The sequence below is a fragment of the Strigops habroptila genome, chromosome 1, assembly GCF_004027225.2.
Source record: "Strigops habroptila isolate Jane chromosome 1, bStrHab1.2.pri, whole genome shotgun sequence".
Lineage (NCBI taxonomy): Eukaryota > Metazoa > Chordata > Aves > Psittaciformes > Psittacidae > Strigops > Strigops habroptila.
In genome coordinates, this window is record NC_044277.2 from 116,069,193 (window position 1) to 116,088,928 (window position 19,736).

A 19,736-nucleotide genomic window follows, 5' to 3' on the forward strand; every position below is an offset into this window, starting at 1 on the left:
GCAGGGTGGCTGGACTGGATGATCTCCAGAGGTCCCTCCCAACACTAATGATTCTGGAGTCCTGTGGGGTGTGAGGGTGGGACGCCGGGCGGTGAGCAGGGACCAGAACCACCTCCCTCCCCGGGCGGGCGCTGAGGGTGGGCTCATCTTCCACGACCCCCTTCCCCTCAAGAGCGGGGACCGAGGGGGACCACCTCTCCACAGCGCTGCCTCCCGCCCTGCCCGCTCTCAGAGAGTCCGTTCTTCCCCAGCCGCCGCGCAGGCGCGGGCCCGCGGGGCGGGGTTGGGGGGGGGCGGGTGCGGCGCATGCGCGGTGGGCCGGCAGGAACCGAAACTCCGCGGCGTTCCCGCGCCGCCGCGGGGGCGGGGCGGGGCGCGGTGCGTGGCGGGTGGCGGCGGCTCCCCCCTCCTTTTTCCCTCCCTCCCTCCCCCGCGGGGCGGGGCCGGCGGCGCGAGAGCGGGGCCATTTCAGCGCGCGGCACCGGCGGGCAGGCCGGGATGCGCGCGGCGTCCCGCGGCTGCCAGCCCGCCGCCGGCCGCGTGCCCTCGCGCCCCGGGCGCTGAGCCGCACACCCACCACCCTTTCCTCGCCCTCTCCCGCCGCCGCCGGCAGCGCCATGGCGGCCCCCAGCAGCATCGTGCCGGTCATGGCGAGTAAAACCAAGACCAAGAAGAAGCACTTTGTGGCGCAAAAAGTGAAGTTGTTCCGGGCTAGCGACCCGCTGCTCAGCGTCCTCATGTGGGGGGTCAACCACTCGGTAAGCGCCGCGCCTCCGCCCGCCGGCGCATCGCCCCCCGCCGGCTGCGCGCAGGGAGGGGGCGATGCGGAGGGGGCGGACGGGGCCGGGGGAGGCACGTGCCGCCGCTTGTCGCTCTGAGCCCCGGCGGGGTCTGGGAGCGCGTTACCGGGCGCGGTGGGTGCGGGCGGGGGGCGCCGGCGGGGGCTGCGGCGGCCAGCCGGGGCTGGGGGGCGGCGAGGCGCGGAGCTGCCACCGCTGTGCCTGCGGTAACCCGTGCCCTGTCGGTCCCGGTTCCGCTCGTTCAGCGCCGCGCGGGGTGGTGCCCGTGAGGGTACGGTGCTTGCGAGCGGAACCGGCGCTGCTCCGGTCCTGTTGCCGCCCGCGGGCGGGCGTTGCGTAAATGCATGTGCTGCGGTTAAATAATAAAAGCCGAACCCGCTCGGTTATGGGCGTTCAAGCGGCGAAGTTGTTCCCGTCACCCGCGCGGTTCGCCCCGGCGAGTGTCCGCCGCCGGCGGAGCGCGGGGGGAGGGGAGGCGGGCCGCGCTCTGGTGTGGCAGAGCAGCGGAATTGCAGCGTTCGCGGAGTGCTCCATCACCCTGCGGCTGGCGGGAGCGGCGGCCCGGCCATGGACCGCGGCTGCGGAGGGAGCCTTGCCGTTGCGAGCCTGGTAACGGTGTCACATGGTTCGGGCATTACGAGGCTCAAGGCGCAGCTTTACATCTTTAAATAGCCACTGTGGCGGGTTGAAAGTGTAGAGCCCCGGGATCACCAAAAATCAGGTGTCGGTCGGGGGAGTGAAGCCAAGAACTTACTCCTTGGTCGTGCAAAGTCTGAACGTCCGAACGCTGGGTCTGTGTGGGTTGCTTCTCGCTGCAGCGTAAGAGCTTGTAAGAATAACTGTCAATGTGCAGCTTGCGATTAGGCTATGAATTTTGTAACAGCTTTGTGGAGCAGGCAAAGCAGCCTGTAGTATGCACTCAGTGTTCCTTTTGTTTCCTACATATCCAAATCCTATGATGTTTTCTTCCTGCGTGTACATTTTGGTCGTTTTTGCCCAAAGCCTGCAGGCTGAGCATCAAGGCTGAGCACTGTTCAGTTGGTGTTAAACAGTACCGTGCCCAAAGTGGTGATCTAGGGGAAATGCTTTGACTGTAGGTACCAGCAGGGTGTTGGTGACAGAGATTAGTGAGGTTAAATGCTCTGCTCAAGATAGAGCTGTGAGGCGGTAGGACATGGCGACAAAGGATTTCAAGTTTTCTGTAGGTCAGCTGTAAGCAGTGGCATCCTGTGTCATGGACTGATAAGGAACTAGATATTTATCTACAAAGCAAAAAAGAACTCTTAATTGGGCAAGTTCGTGATATGCTGTTTGCTGGAATTGGGTTTAAATACATGACTCTTTTGCTCCTTCTTTAGTGGCCAGCATTATTCATAGGAAAATTTGCAAACAGGCCTCTTCAATGAAAGAAAGAGCTGATAATTACAGGGTGAGAGGCTTCTGCTGAACGGCAGCGTGCTAGCTATCAGCCATCTCCCTGGGGAGAGACGGGGAGAAGATCTCTGACACGAACAGAATTCTCACTGCTGCAACAGCTCATTGCTACATGTGTTCATACTCGAAACACCACTACTTTCAGGGGAAAGACCTCTCCAGTACAAATAATAACAAATTAAATAGTGACAAATGTAACATGGTACATAACTCCTCCGATCCTGTGCTGTGGCATACAGAGCTGTTCCCATTAGAAAAATGTAATAAACAAGTGTACTGGTTCATCCACATAACATTAAGCTAAAGCCCTTTTTTGGGGTGAGGGCTCAAAGAGCAAGGTCAGCAGTACAGTAGACTCAGAGAAATGCAGCTTCATGTTTGCATGAAGATGATGGCTGTAAGCATGAGTATCCACTGCATGTTCTGTGGATATTATCCCATTTCTTTACCCTGCAAGGTGTAGTCATGATTAATGCGTTGGGCCCCACGAAAGGAAAATCCCTCTGAATGAGAGAGTGTGAAAAAACTCAAATTAATTAGATGTGTCCAAATCTAAACATCGCTTCTTGGCCAAGAATGCAGCACCAAAGTGTTGCAGGCTTCTCTGTTAGATGCTTACCCTGTCAGTTTGTAATGCTTGATGTGGCACCATCCACCAAATGAAAACAAGTATTCAGTGTGGTTGGACTCTGTTATCACAAACAAGACTTTTTCATGGGGAGAAATACAAATTATGTGCTTGGATTCATTCAGAACAGGAATTGAGGATCCTTAAGTTTCTTGGTAGAACTCCACAAGCAAAAGTTAGACTAGGAAATGAGCATAGACCATAATTAATGATAATAGTTTATTTAATTAACTTGGAACATAGTAGTCTGAAAAATCATACGTAAGACTGGTTCCAGTGTGGTGCATATCAATTAATGAGACGATAGCAGTGTCTGAGTCTTACTGTTTGGGGGATAGGTATGTATTGAAATAGTGAAGCTGAGGTGCAGTTCCCATGCTTCTGACAGGATGTGGCATCTATTGGAAGGAAGCACTTGGAGAAGACAAAGGAAAGAGCAGATTTTTCTTCAGGCTTTTTAACCTTTAGATCTTGAGGCCAAAATACCACTGTACTTGATAGTTGAGGTTTGGAGGATTTTCAGATTTTAAATTGAACGTGTAAAGAAGCTCCATCTAAGGAAGCAGTTACAAGAACAGTTCTCTTCGCTCTCCTGTCCTATGAGGAAACATGACACTCTAAAGCAGAAGGCTTACAGCAAAGGTGTGAATTCTTAATGGGGAAAAAAATCTGCATTGAGGTGTCTGTTACCCAGGATTCTTATAAATTCCCCCTCCCCCTGCCAAGAGACTAAGCAGATTGCTTTGGTGGTGTCAGCTGTTGTTTAGGTAGAAGTAGAGAGATACCTAGAGCAAAATACTGCTTGGTAATGCAGTTGAAATGAGTAATAACTTAGAAGGGCATGTGTGGAGAAAGCATGGGAACATTACCCAAGTACTTTCAAAAGCAAGAAAATATGTTCACATTCAGAGCTGTAAATGCATTTCTTGGTATGCTGAAAAACGCTGTTGAATGAAACTTGGTGCTAAGTGAAAAGGAAAGCAACTGTGTCCCACTTAGTAGATGACATTAACACTGATGACTTACAGCAGCAAAGACTAATTGTCGGTGTGCTTGGATCTTGCAGGCATCGGCACTGTTAAGAATTGATCTTATCTTGTTTCTTTTACCCTGTGTCAGAGATGATCTGGCTGTGCTACTGAAGCGAATACTTAAACTCTATGGTTAGTATGACTTAAAGCTATACTTTTAGTTAACATAATTGTAACGATTCATTTACAACCAATGTGGTAAATAACATACTTATTCTTAGTTTCATATTGTCACTGCTGCTGAATGTCCAGTAACTGTGGGAAGGAGGAGAAGGAAGGAAGGTTACATTAGGCATGTAACTTCTGCCTAATGCTTTTGGAAATAATTCTTCCCTCCTCGTTTTCTGTGCCAAAATTGAAAGCTGGGGATTCTGTGTTTTCTACAGCCTGCGATGATTGTCCCAGGCACACTGATGGTGAGTCTGCTCTCACTTGTGTTGCTTGCCTGCTTCTGTTAGAAGCTTGTTAAGAAAGCTGGGAATCTGTATGGAGCTAGGCTTAGGTCTTTCAAAACATATCACCCCCAAAGATGGAAGAAAATTAATGCAAGTGGGGTTTTTTGTAACTAATTTTGAGGTAAAGAATAGACTGCTGGAGACCTCTCCTACTGTCTCAACCATTAAATTAAATGTATTTAAGAGATGAGGATGAATGCTTAAGGATATATTGAGCATACTGTACAAGTTAAAAAAAAAACAAACAACAAACCAAACCCAACACCACCCCCCAGCCCATGGAATCTGTAATCGCCATCTGTTTCTTGCATGATTACAAGCTGATGTAAAAATTTAGCAGTGCCTGACTTCTCAGTGGCACTTGCTGCCGAACAAACAAGTGTAACAGTAAGAATACATGGATCAAATGACTTCTCCTCTGCCCCCAGTTTGTATTGCCAAGTACACCAGAAAGTGTACTTTCTGTGGGTGAGGAATCCAACAGATAATAAACTCCAGGACCACCTTCAACTGCTCATACAAGGCACTGTGAGCTTGATGGTGCTGTTGCACTCTTGGCCATAATCTGACTTGATCTTTTTAACAAAAGTGGAACACCACCAGGACAGACTAATAGAAGGAGTGAGAGCTGTGGGACTCATCTGTCTGCCAGTATAACTCCTGGGTTCATTCACTGTTACAGGTATGACAAGTAAATGCATTTCCCCCTCATACATGGTAGGATATATTTGCTCATGTTATGAAAGCTTCTGTATCTCTATAGAAAGCTATAAAATGTCTGTGTTCTTGTCAGTTTTTAGTTTGGGTTTTTTTTTCTTAGTTAGCATACTTGTGTTCCCTCTTACAAATTTTTTATCCAGATAAATACACAAATAGCTCACTTATGCCTGCCCTTATGTTTTAACAGGGTACTGGAGAGCTTGTAAGTAAATGTGTACCCTCTCAGCTTGTGCCATAAATCAAGTTTCTTAGTTCTGACTTACCTAGCCTCTCTCCTAGGAACTTCCTGTCCTGAAACTTTGTGCATTTGGGGAAGTGACACTGAAAAGAGCTTATTGGGTAGATAATTAGTAAAATGAAGTCTAAAATAATTAAAAGCTAGGTTATGCCCTCTGGAATAAAAACAATGGGCTTGTGTTTATGATCGCATTCCTTTAAGGGGTGGGGGGGTGGGATATACAGAAAAAACAAACCCACAGCACTTACTGCTACCAGTATATCTCCATAAATTATGGGAGTGGACAACTTCTGGCTCTGTATTTTTAATATACTCTTAAATGACAATGAGACTAGTGACACCTTAAGGATATGGAAGTATAATGGTGACTCATTGCGTTGCTCTTAGCACAACAGGTTGGTTGGAAATTGTCTTGAGATGGGGAGGGCTACTCATCAGTTATGTTGTCAACTGTATTGCTAGTATTTGTATTTAATGCGGAACATCACTACCGCAGTTGTGCCCTAAGTGGCATTTCAAAATAAAACTGAAGTTACAGGTCTTGGAGTGAACTTGAGATTTGTAACAATGAGTTTGGGGGGGGGAAAAAACCCACTAATCTTACTAATTTTTTAATGGAGGTGGAGGTAGACTACTTGGAAGAAGGCTCTTTCTAAGAAGCAGGAAGAAGCAACATATTAAAAAGCATTGATTACAGCACAGCAGATAATAAATCAATTAAAACTATTTTAAAATAAAGTCAGCTGGGCACTCAGCCCAGATGTTTGTATATAGAAGGAAGTAGAACAGGAAGAGCTATTTATTGAAAACTTGGGGGGTTTTTTGGGTGTCAAGCTTTATGTACTGCAGAAATTAATTTGATACTGCTCTTGCAACTGAGTAGATGGACTAGTAAAAATACAAACTTTAAATATTTATTTAGGTTAAAGGAAGTAAATATTCCTGTATGAAATACAAATGGGAGTGATACTTTGTGTCTCTTTCTGAACTGTTGAAAGAGACACATACAATAGCTTTTATTAGGGGTGAGACGGGAACTGCTGTGGAAAGAGCTCTGACTATTTCAAAGCTACCTTCCGTAGTTCCTTCTGCTCTACAAGGTAGGGTTCTGCAAAGGCTAGGATTTTGTTTGCCTATAGGTTTTTGAATCTGAATTTCATTAACCACAGTGGGCAGGGCTGGACAATGTTCAGTGGAGCAAACAGGTTGCACAAATTTGTTTTACTGACTCAACTTAGTCATCTTATTTGACTGTCCTGCACCAGATGCCTTAAGAAAGTGTCTCTAGGGGATTATTTTTTAATTTCTTGTTTCTTAATTAGACACTTACATTATGCTCATTGGCCAGGCCTTGGTAGATGTTTATTTTCCTCCTGTAGTTTCAGGGTGACAAACTTTGTTTATTATAACTGACTCGCCCTCTTATGCAGTTCCTGCTGTACAAACCAATCCTCTTTTCTTCTCTTCCTTGAAAATAGCTTGTGCCGTAGGGTTCCATGGGCTAGCTGTACATTATGCAACTGCATGACAACTGTGGAGTAAGGTGAAACTACCTATTATTTACAGACCTTCAGTGTAATCTTGCCAGAGTTAAGCACTCAGTTTTAGTCATACTGGCTTACAGATAGCTTGACTTGTTGAAAGGTTAGTCATCTTTGTTGAGCTGTGAGGTTTTAAAGGCTTGAAAGAAGTATGTGTTCATCTTCACTTTCTCCTGACTTTTAAGTGACTGACTGCTGTTATGGGTAGTGGACTTCAGTATGAGCTCGTTATTTTGTGTTTACTTTGAGGCCTGTTTCCATGTTTTTCCACTCTTCATACTCTATGCTTACTATAAAATGTCTAACAAAAGTCCTGATTTCTCTTTCTCATTTTCACTGTTGGTAAAGCACATGTTTGCACTTAGCAAAATAGCTGAAGCAGCCTAAGAAATTGTTGCCTCAGCTATGGGATGGTAATGACAATCCTTGTTCATTTTCATGGTGTGCATCCTGGTACATGGTGAAATGGGTTAGCTGTGAATTGCTGAGATGGTGACTTCTTGCTCTGTGAACATCTGTCTTAACAATCTTCTTATGGAGCCTGGGCTGTTCTATAATAAGTTAATTAGTTTTGTGTTCAGAGATTGCTTAATAAGGGTGTTGTGAAAATTGTTTGAAGTAGCTGAATGCTGTAGTGATGGATGTCACAAACTGAAAAGAAAACATTAGCTTTATCTTCAAAGAGCTGGATTGAATGGTTTGCAGAAGAAATGCTTAATGGCCATATACCTTTTAGAGTACTTATTTTTCGTCGGACTTGGTGAATAACTACCTTGTGTACTGAGGCAAGGCAATTAGTCTAATCCAGCTCTTTTGTGGGCATTGTAAGTTCCCAAGGCAACCTTAATATTCTTAACGCAGCTGTGACTATATGCATGATCCTTTTAGATTGTAAGACAAAACTGAAAAAAAATAATCACATTCCCTTATGTGGCACTATTAGAGAGCATGTCGAGCTTCATGGTGAGGCTAGGATGTACAGAACCACTTCTAGCTGCTTCAGCTAACTGGTTTAATCTTTCATGTTTCCCAGTCTTGTTCTTGATGTCTTGGTCATGTTCTCTCTGCTATTCCTGTGTTTGCACTTTATCAATTAAGTCTTTGCCATTCCAGTCTTCATGGTTAACAAGTTCAACCATATGTTTTCCTTATCAGTAACTACCCAGCTCCAAAGTGATAATCCAGTGAAAGTAATACATTTTGAGGAGTTTTTAGATGGACCATAGCTCAGTTAAGGTCATCATCCAGTCATGCAGACAGCCGTGCCAGCACAAGTTGTGTGGAGTTGGTGCAAGAGCAGAAAAGATGGGGCAAAATAACTTCTTTGTAAGGAAGTGCCAGTTTAAGCTAGCATAAGGTTAGTCGGACCACATCTTCCATAATACTGAAGCCAGCTAAAGCTGGGGATCATGGTCTTGTTTCTACACTGTCACTGATCAGTGATGTACTGTGATTCTCTCTCTCACAGGAGAAAAACTAGAGGAAAAACTAATGCGGAAGAGTGAATTAGGGATAGGGCTGTTGTACTACAGCAGGCCATATCCAGAAGTGTCAGTCCCAGCTTAAAAGGGGAGCTGCAAACAGTGCAGGGAGAGTGGAGGGAAGAGGATCACAGTCTGGTCTTCAGAACATGCTGAACCATCTAACATGATTTGACTATCTAGGCAGAGAGCAAATGTCTTCAGAAAAGTTGTAATGGCTTCCTATGGGCTGAAATTCTTGAAGCTGCTTTTAGATGTAAATGTCAGCATTTGGAAGACCTTCTAAACAGTAGTATTTCTTGAAAATCCTACCTTAAATGTTTTCTTGTAGGATATCAAGCATGTAGCTGTAGCAGTCACTGACTTCCAGGGCTTTTAGGGGGAAGGGAGAGAGAAAAATACCCAACTTGGCTGACCTAAGACCAGTCAAAAGAAAGCAGCTTATTAACAGTTTTATTAAATATTGCTCAGTTTTGGTTAAGTGTAATTAGATTGTGGTGCCAAGGCTCAAGAATTCTATTATTAAACTAGTAGTTCAGATAAAATGTCCTTAATCTGTGGCATGTCCTGTTGCAATATAGACTTAAAGCTCTTTTGCAGAGTTTAGTTCTGCTTTGATTGCCCAGTGTTTTGTAGACCCTTACTACATAATTTAGGTACCAAACCCATTCTTGGTACACCAGGTTCTGGTGCAGTGGTGTTGCTGGTTGTGTTCATGTTTGTTCAGTGTACTTGTTTTCTCTGTCAGCCACATAAATTGTCTGTAATTAGAGGGTATGTACTGGTGTTAGTGTGGTGTGGCTCTCATTGTGGGTTGAGTTCTGGATGATTATAGCAGAAAATTTTCTAGAGGAGCTCAGAGAAATGCTGTTTGAGTATCTAATTGTCAGCATGTTTATAGCAAGTAAATCTGATGCATTATGGTTGCCTGGAGCTGTGCAAAAGTTAGAAGATTGACATAACAAAAGCAAGGTTGATAATCACTGAGCTTCCTGCTTCAGTCTTTCTGACATCTTGTGTTTTTATCTAAATGTAGAGCTAGCTTTGGGAAACCAAATTGCAAAATGGCAAAAATTGAGAAAGCAATTTGAGTTTTGCATTGAATGAGGAATGGGATACCTATTTTTATCTTACATTTTGAAGTTATGATCCTAATGCTGCTTTTTAAAATAAATTCCTAATGGTAGACAAGGTTACCTTTGGCTTGTATATAATTCTGAGAACAGTGACACAAACACTTGCGTTAGAACATAGTGGTTCAAAAATTAGTGCCTCTTCAATTGAGTATCTCTTTTTCATAAAGCATGGTGTGATTTTTCTTTTGCAAGTAATAAAAACAATCTCTAAGATGCTGTTCCGGTTGATCTGTCTGGAGTTTGTACTTAGGTACTGTTTTGTTTCTAGGGATTTTCTGTACCTTTTCCAGTTCTGAAAGAAAAATGTGATCTCTTCCAGACTTAAACAGCCTATATAAAGAGATACAACTCTTCTTGATTCATAAAGTACATATCTGAGGCTACTTGGTCCAAGTAATTGTAGTATTCGAGGGCTTATGCTTGAAATAAAGTCCTTGAAGAGGAAGTACTTATCAACACATTCTGTCTCAAGCTGTCTATTCAGAAGAGCTGGTTGTCTTTCTGGGAAAGATAGCAGTCTCAAACAAGCTGACTTTAGTGGAAAGCCCATACCCCACCTCCTCCTCCTTAGACACTGCAAACTTGCAGTTGGAGGACTCAGAAATGACTCACTTGGACTAAAATGCAGTGTCAGATGCTTGGTGAGGTGCTGCAGATCAGCACCACCCTCTTGTGCAGCAGCTTGGGGCTGATGCAAGCTAGGGTTTCCCTGCTGCTCTTGACGTTTTTCCCCCCTCTGGTGATAATAAGGTTAGCAAGGAAGGATTGAAGAGAAATTTTCTGATATAATTATTCTTTAGGTCTTATGTGGAATTGTCAGATTAGTGAGTTTCAGTGTGAGTCATGATTCACTTGCAGTCCGTGATATGTAAACCAGCCTTGTCCTGTGCCTGCAGTGGACAGGACCAAACAACAAGAAGAGCTTTTCTGGATGTTCCCCAGGCCCACAGAGGTCAAACAGTAAAACTAATTTACAGAAACAAAAGCTTAAACACATGTACCTGCTTGCAGGCAAATAGCACTGAAACCACTGTTTTCAGAATGTCTTGCCCATTTCTATGGACTGAGGGAGTTCCTGATATAGCAGTTCCTTCAGCTGTTATTTTGGGCTTCAGCTGATTCAACAATGGTGCTTTCACTTTCCTACCTACAGCTGCAGGCGGTTGTAGCTGTTTATTTTGTTTGAGTGAGCAATGTCCTTCAGGCTGGTTGCTCAGGGATGTTAATAGGGTTCAGACATCTCTGGGTACACAGAACTGGGCACTCATTGTTCCTCCTTAGCTTGTTCTGTTGCGGTACATCAAAGCACGAGAGTATTGAATTATTGATCATCTTGAATCTTGCTGCTGTTCTATACCTTTATCTTGGTGGGGATGGGTGGGTTTTTCTGCTTTTCCACCGTATCTCCCAATATCACTTCTCAGTTGTTGTTGTTTTTCGGTTCTTTTGCGTGGTTTTCCCCATGTGCAGCCATTATCTGTGGTTGGTAGTGGTGTTTTTAGTTCACTTTTCAAGCTAGTTACTCTTCTGACATTATTTCTGTATTTGCTGAATCCATCAGAGATTTCTCTTTGGAATCTCTGAAGCTCATTCCTTGGAAGGTTGTGTTTGGATAAGAACATTAAAAAATGTCCTACTTGTTGAGGAAATCTCCCAGGCCTTCATATGAAAGTCTTCAACTTTTTCATTTTCCTGTGAATCACTCCCTAAGGTTTTCTGGTTGAATGTGACTTCCTTCACCCTTAAAGACTGAGCACCTAAGAATTCAGTGGAAGAACCTGAAAGTAGTGGTTCCTCCTTCATGATGTGTTGATCACCTAGAAGATGAAGGTCCATTGGGATGTGAACTCTTTCACAATGGGCTTGTTCTTGCTAACTGATCTGGTGATGTGCCTGGGGTCTGGTTCACACTATTATAAATGCCCTTCAAAATGCAGAGGCTCTCCTTTCCTGAAAAGTCATGCTTCTAATCATTTTGCAGTAAAATGTGTGTAATGATGTGTAGTTTGGAGGGTGTCTTTGTGCTGAAGTGGCTAAGCCATCCTTATGTTGCTTGGCATGTAAAAATGCTTGTTTATCTAGATTTATTAGGAGTTGTTAGGAAAACATTCCTCTTGTTTGGCTTTGTCCCAGGATACTATACTATTATGTTGGCACAATACTGAACAAAAGTTTGGAAGTTAAGTTTAACTAAGAACAGAGGGAGTTGAGCGATATAGAAATATGGCTAGCTGGCAGACAGTAATTCGGTCACTTTGAGTAGCTGTTGCTGTGTGTGAGTGTTTACCTCAATAGCAAGGCTGAAAGAAATAAACCTGAAGTAACCCACTTGCTTTATTTGTGGTGCCTTTCTGAACTGCAGATGTCATCCAGGTGATGTATCACATAGACACATAACTAGTATTTCAAGATTGTTGTTCTTCAGTTGAACTTATATTCTGACCAATATTAGCATCTTGATAAGCAAAAATGAAAGGAACCTGGATCATCTATGTCTTGCAGATTGATTCAACAACTATATATATATATATATATAGCGTGTTCCTCAAAAAAAAAAAAAGTGGGTGGAGAAATGGGGGGGGGTGTGTTTTTGAGATGTTCTGTGAGTATTGGACTTGCTGGTCAAAGACTCTCATAAGAGTTAACTTGGGAGATGACCTTGTTTCTGACATGGCAACCATTGTTTATGTTTGAAAAATAAAAGCCCTTTGTTAAAGGAAGAACGTAGATGAGGTTGGGTAGAGTTCTCAAGGTAGAAGTTGTATGGCTACTCATCAAGACATTTTTACTACAAAGGCTTCCCTCATTTTCTTCACCTGGTACTGAAAACTGACTCAAACAGTGAGGCCGGCTGGCATGGATCACTTGAATGTTAAAATTTAGTACTAAGTCTTGAAGTAGGTGGGAGAAGCAAGAAAGCTGAGATAGTAAAGCATAATCCTTGAGCTATGTGTTCTCCGCTACTTACCATTGCTTTCCTAGCTGACAAGCTTGAGCTCAGAATTGATTTGTCAGGTTCATGCTGGCTATGTTCTGTGCTATTTTCCCCTTATTTGATAGACTAAGGGATTAAACCGTGTAAGAAGTTTTTCAAAGAAGCTGCTGTTGAATTTCACCTCCCCTGCCACGCAGCTGTGCTGAGGGATGCAAATACTCAGCTTTTCAGATACTAGGGAGTGTATCTGAAGCTTTGTTCCATGATTCCAGTGCACCCCATTTTCTCCATACCACATTGCAATATGGACTACCAGTAGCTGACTGGGTAGTTGTGTTTTTCCCTCTCCTCGTGTGCTTGGTGTTCCTGATATTTTTAAATATAATTCTGCAAGCTGTAACCATGCAGAGTGGGTACTTTGTGAAAATGATCTCTTTGGTTGTTGAAATGTATTTAGACCAGGAATGCTAAACCTTGTTATAGCATTGTTGTTGATGCATTTCTGCCATACAACTTCCTCTACCTCTTGTGCTGAACTTCTTAATCACTCTTTGAAAAACATTCATGTTTCTGGCAAAAATAACTTCCAGTTAGTTTTAGCAAAGTTTTCAGATATATCTAACTGCTTAGAGCTTGAGTTAGGGTGGATGAAAGGGTCCAGTCCCACCTTCTGCATTTGTTGTTGTTTGGGATCACTTTGCCATAACTGGCTCTTCCAAGCTGAGGCTTCAGACCATTTTTTCAACCAGCCTGAAACCAGGAATAAAAATGCTCAGCTTTTAGTCTCCTTGAACACAAAATAAACACTGTGCAGTGAGTCACAGCATTACCACTGCATAACTGAGCAGAGCTTGCAATTTTTAATATTTTAATTTATTAGTTTATTTTTCTTTTTAGGAATAGACTAGTCAAAAGATTGGTATTATTGGATTTTACTGTATCTTCCAGGACAGAACAGCTGATTTCCTGCCTAATTAACCTATTGCTTTGTGAAGTGCTTTCTAAAGCCTTGAGATCCTGTGCATTTACATATATTTGCATAAGTAATGCAAGGAGGAAAGTGCTCTGGAGAATCTGACTGGGGCTTCTGGTGGAGTTGGCAGGATTCATTGTTGCACTAGCTACCTGTTTCACCGCTCCTTCTGTGACAAAGCAGACAGTTTTGCAGCTACCTTGGAAAGGCATATTAAATTAAACAGTTAGAGAAATACAGTCAAACAAATCTAGCCTAGAGCTCTGCTCCTTACTAGTCACATTGGCCCAGCTTATGGGCAGTGAAATCCACTCTTAAAAGCATGTGAGGTGACAGATCAGATGGAGGTGTTTATCCTGTGCATGTCTAAAGTTTTGGAAAGATAATTGCCACCAGGAATTTGAATGAAGCAGAATGGTGCAAGGTTGTTTTAAAGCAGAGTTAAATAGACAACCAATTCAAACTCACCACAATATTGTTCATCTTTAACTATCCAGGTTATGGCTGTGGACTAATTGTATTGCTTTAATGGAAATATATTTCCTGTGTGAATATAAACACATTTACACAAGTGACATTTTCCTTGTCACTTTGCACCAACACTATGAAACTGAAGGCATTTAGTCTTGTTAACTTTCCACAGTGATTTACTAATGAACTTAATTATTTATTAGCTCTTTTTCCCCTTTTTATCTTCCAAGGTCTACTTAAGGTCAAGAAGCATGAAATAGTAACTAACCTGGAGCCAGTAACACTGCAGTGTAAAGACTTTGCTCCTGAAGATTTCTAGAGATCTGAAACTGGTGTTGCACCTTCCCTCCCTCTGAAAGGGGAAGAGTGTTTCGTAGAACAGAGGGCAATCTTGTTTGGGGGTTAATGTGATTTTTTTGGACAGAGTTACGTTTCGCTGATTTGAGTAATTTAAATAAAGGCATGGCTTCACCATCACAGTGGGCAAATGTGATGGAACAGTAGTGCAAAGGGGTGGTCCTACCTAAAGCCTTGCCTTCCTGTGAGTGCAGGAGAGCCCCTTTGCCAGCAGTGTAAGTGTGGCCATGTGTTCAGCCGGGTCAGCTGCCTGTCTTGCTGAAAATCAGTCCTGTCTGGAGGCTGGCAGGGAGGAGCAGAAAGGACAGGGATGGGTTGTGGGTTGCTCTTGTTTAAAATGAGGAATTACTTCTTATGGCCTTTCTAAGCACTGGTAGGAGCAGTTAGTGGGCAAGAGATCACATTGGGAATTGGTTTATGTGATTCCTTGCTGAAGAGGAAAGGCTTAAGTTTTAGTCCAAGCCAGCTGTGAACTAGATCCTTTTCTAGGCTGTATTGGTTTCTCTCCCTGTGCAGAGGCTTTGAGACTTGGGAAGTGTTAGTTCTGCTGATGATCAAGAGGAAGAGCAATAGAAGAAAAAGTGAAATCTCTGAGGCAGCTGCTGCCTGAAGTTTCTGCTGGTTACAGGCTTTACCAACAAACCTATTCTGATAAGCCAGTTTATTCTTGAGCTTGTCATCTAGCAACAGACACTGAATTGTGTCTGATCAGATCTCTTGTAATTACCTTCACCCTTCTTAACACATAATCGATATTGTGCTTTCTATGTCATGAAAGGAAGCAGTAAAATCTTATGACTGATATCGCTGGTTTAAATACCAGTGTCTCAGCAGAAACGTTTTTCATATGTACTTTCAGCGAATGCTAGGCAGCTAAAATGTAAAGGAAATAAAGGTGTAGTCTCCATAAGGGTTTTGTAAAACAACATTTTGGAATGCGGATCAGTCTATATCCATGGTAACTTTGGGGGATCTTGGAAATGCATTAGGCTTAATCCGTTTTAGCATTCTGTCTTTAATGCTGGGGTTTATTTTTAATTTTTTGCAACAAGTGACAAAGAAACCTCAGCAGATGGTTCTGCATCTTTGTCATGAAATGGAAGATTGTTCTACTTTTTTCAGTTAGTCCTCTGAGACTCCTTCATGGCATTATTTGAGACTATGGAAAGTTGTTTTTACATAAAAGAAATTGTATCCTTTTTTTCCATGCTTAGAGTGTCTTCCCTTCTATTTTTGGATGTGCATCACTTACACCTCTGTGGCCGTGTCCCTTTCCAGAATAGGGTTGTGTCTTAGTAAACCTTTCCCCAAGGGACAACTTACGCTTAGTCTGACTAACAATTTGCTCAATAGGTAATGCTGTATTAGCTTGTTTGCATCTACATGTCTTTAGGGAATCCGACTATATGCTCCCAGTAGGAGTCTTGGAAGTGATAACTTTAAATTGTGGTTCAGTTGTAGATGTTACTTCACTTTTACTTTCAGAAGCAGGAGTTGTTGGTCTTGGTCCTGTTCTTACCTTCCTTTTTTCACTGTCCTCAGTATTGTACCCTTGCCCAAGCTGTTGAACTTACCAATTCAGTAGGAAAAATATCTTTTTTTGGGGATATTTTTGTGGGATCTGGCAAGTACCAGAGCCAGGGCAAAACGGATAGGCAGAACTCCCTGGCAAGGTGAAGGGGGTAGCCGTGTCTTGTCCCCTTTGTGATGGGAGTAAGCTGTTGGGTTTAGTGTCTTGCATCCCTTCAGCCTCATTCTTTTTAGTTAAATCACTCATTGGATACCCTTGCAAACTCTCACAGCATTACTATTCTATAGCTGTCTTTAGCAAGCAGGTTGAATATTTACATGGCCAAAAACTGTAAGAGGACTTTACTTGAAATGACATGCTTTTTTTTTTTTTTCTTTGCAGCCACAGTGCACTACCATGTGTTTTATATGGTACATCTAGTAGTTAACTGGCTTACTAAAAAAACTTGGTCTGCATCTACTGCTGTCCAACACACTGTTTTAATTTGTGCCTTTGTTCAGAGACTGACATAAGTCTCTTCTCGCTTCCACTCCAATAAGATAATGCTTCAAATTCAAGTGGTTTTTCCTCTAAGTGACATTTATCTTTCTACTAGACTGTGTCCCATCAGTACAGATAGAAGCAGGTCAGCTGCACTACCTGTGGCGTAAGGTAAAGGGATAAATAACTATGGTCAAGCCCTTCTCAACTGTGTCTGTGGCTTTAATAAAAGGAGGCCAAGTTTCTACTGCTTAGTTTATGCTGGCTTTAGTATTTGTCTGATCATCCAGCAAATGAGTTCAGCTTGCTAAAAGATGAGAGACTAATCTGGCAAAAAGTCTGATTTGGGTTTTCGTTTTGTTCTCATTTTGCAGGGTTCATAGGCTGAATAGACTTGCTTTCTGATCGAAGGGTTTGGTAGAGAGGGGGAGAAGAGGAGAGACTGTTCCTGCTTGCTAAGCAGCAACCATGTAATTCAGTTCAGCTGCAACGCAAAAGGCTGGAAACCTGCAGCCAGAGCTGATCTAACTGCTGGCTACTGGTTGGGTTGGTCTCCACCAGCTGAGCTCAACAAAAGGCCCATCACATGCCAGAGGGGTAGGAGGCAGGATCTGGCCAACAAGCTGGCTTAGGCAGCCACTGAGCTACAGTCAGACATGATGAGTAAAATTAACGCTGTAGTGCTGCATTGTGTTGTACAGAAATCCTTTGAGTTTGAAGCAGTTATTCATATTGAAGCAGTTATTCATATTCACACAGGACATGTGCATCAAATTCTTCCAGAGTGTTCTGGACCTGCTACTGAACAACCACAGTGTTGTGGGGGTGTTTTTGTGGCTTGTTTGTTTTGTGTTTAAGCTTCACTTTCTAGCATTGTTTCTGCAAGAGTTATTTCAGTTGCAGCTATCTACCTCTGTTCTCTTTTTTTAAATAACCTGGGAAGTTCTCTGATACCTTATGTCAATAAAATACTATCATATGAAGGTCTCCAGAGAGAATTATGGCTGCATGCTTCTGCAGATGTTCCTGGGACATGTTACACTCCCCCAGCTTTCTTGGTATGTGACCAAACTAGCTTATCTCATTTTGATGTTGTATTATACACACTTTTAGTTATTGTGATTGGTTTTAACACTTCCTTCTCCTTTTGGCATTTTCTGCACAATGATATTGTAAGAGCTATGTACTGATGCATGTCATGATTCCAATAAGCAGTAAATTCAAACGAGGTTTTGGGGCAAGAATTTTGACACTTGGTTCTAACATACATGTAGATAGCACTGGTAAATGTTTGAGAACTTTCTTTACCTGAGGAGATTAAACTTCATACTTGAAGTTAAATCTTGGATGCTAGTTATAGTTTTCTCATGTGAGGTGTCACTAGTGTCTCGCTTTCCTATGGTTCATCTCGAAAAGGTACCAAACATATTTGAAATTTAGGTGGTATTAAGTATGTCTGACTGTGTACATCTGTGAGATGCAGATGTATTGGTGGCGAGGTAGGCAGCTACTCTTATATGTGCAACAAAAGAAAACAGTAAATACCATACCAGAAGTGGAGAATGGCATATTCGAATACATCCTTGTAATTTCAGGGGACTTAAAACACAATCAGTGGTCTTGGCAGATAGCCAAGGGCACAGGCGGCTTCTGGAACTCTTCCAGCTGCTAATGGAGTGTGGATTCTGATTAAATTTAACTGTGGTCTCTGAGTCTTGGTCTGTGTGTTCCTGGATGTGTTAAAACGTATGTTTTTCTAATTATTAATATTTCATTTAAAAATCTCTTTTAATACTTGAAGGCAGCTTTACAGTATCCTCATGACATGGATCCCTCCTATATGTTAAGCACAGTAAAGACTGAAACACCAGCATCATGTGAGTGAAAGGCTGCAGTCCACTACATCTTCCAGGGTTGTGCCATAAAAACTAGCTGTTCTAAAAGCTTTAAAATGTTTCTGTTGGCAGCCTCAAATCCTCCCAAGAAACACTGCTGCATTAGTTATATGAAGTCTGTTCTATTGTTGACAGAATTAACTGATTAAAAAACGCCACATTTGATATAGCAGAAAAGCGGTGTGGTAGATGGGGCCTTTGACAAGATTTCAGGCTTGTAGCTTGGACACAAGCCTGCTGGACCAGTTGTCTGCTCGTCCATTTTACTACAGCTGAAATAGCTACAGAGAAATGGAATGATAGAGCGATGCCTTGTACTTCCTCGTGAAGGGAAGAACATATTAATGCAAGGTGGTAGGATGAGGTTGTTAATTTAATTTGGAAGAAACAGAATTTCTCTTAAAATAGTTACAAATGCTTTTTACTTTAATACCACAGCTGGTTGTTTTTTGTTTTTGGGGGGGGTGGGGTTTGTCCTCTTTTTTCTTTTTTTTTTCTTTTGTTTTTTTTGTGTTTTGTGTTTGTCAGGTGAAGGGCAATAAAAGGTGAGGTAACTCATTACTGTATAAGTGTCTACAAAAGTGAATAGCTATGCCTCAGTAAAATTCTTGTAAAGAATTGTTGATGAGAAGCCTCTAAAGGCTGTATCTGTAAGAGAAAGGTAAGTCACCCATGTGAATGATTTGAGAAACTCTAGGTTCTTGTTAGCTGTTTTTGTTCCAAATAACATCATTTTACAGTAATGTAACTGCAGTGATGTCACATAGAAAAGTTCTAGTGTCTTTGAACTGTCCTTGTCCTTCCTACAGTATTGTTCAATCCTGTAATGAAGTTTGCAATGTTTTAGTGTTATTATGGCTAATGAATTTTAAATACTGACCTTTTATTTATGAAAAAATGATTGGTCTGATTAATTGATGCATTTCTCTCTAGTCTCACTTTTGATCCTTGCGCTGATTAGCTTGCAAATTGTTGGAAGTGAGCAGGCAGAAGTCTGTGTGTAACAAGGTTTCTAAGTTCCTGCTAAACTACCTGGTGTTTCTGAGACTCCAGCAATACTTACCACATTGCATCTTTAAGCAAGACTTCTGTCTTTGTTACATTTTTATTTTTATGCTGGAGAGGTGAAACGGAACTATATAGTGAGGGGAGGCTATTGTGTGCAGAGCAGTACCTTGACTCTTAAAGAAATGGGAATGTGTATTGTGCAGAGGTGCTAGAAAAATTAAATTACCTTGAGAATAAGGCAATTAAAAACTAAGGCTAAAACTACAGGAGGTAAAACTAGGGAGCCAGGTTCTGTCCCACACTGAAAAAGCATAAGAGTAAATGACTTTTTAGTTACCCTGGTGTAGTGAGCATTAGATACACTTATTTCAGTCTGTTTTAAAACCAGTGTTCTAGTTGGAAGAAATATTGAATACTTGGAAGTCAAGTGTGAATGTCAGCTGGATGTTAAATATGCCAAGTACTAAAATCTTATTTTAAACACAGAGGTCTTGGGGGAAGACTAAATAGAAAAATCAATTTATTTTTAGTATTTCTGAACTCCATTGTGTCTTGTGGATAAATCGAGATCCTGCCTTCACACTGTGGAACTACAAGGTAACTGGTTTTGAAAGGCATTAGC

At 42.4% G+C, this 19,736-nt stretch overlaps 1 protein-coding gene across 2 annotated transcripts in view; it reads left to right on the forward strand.

The window, feature by feature from the left end:
* Positions 1 to 344: 344 nt before the first annotated feature.
* PIP4K2A (phosphatidylinositol-5-phosphate 4-kinase type 2 alpha) overlaps positions 345 to 19,736 on the forward strand; it is a 113,400-nt gene continuing 94,008 nt past the window's right edge. For both annotated transcript variants that reach the window (XM_030481086.1, XM_030481090.1), the window contains exon 1: positions 345 to 758. In XM_030481086.1, coding sequence (XP_030336946.1) covers positions 618 to 758 — 141 coding nt within the window. In that variant the 5' untranslated portion in view covers positions 345 to 617. The remainder of the gene's footprint in view (positions 759 to 19,736) is intronic.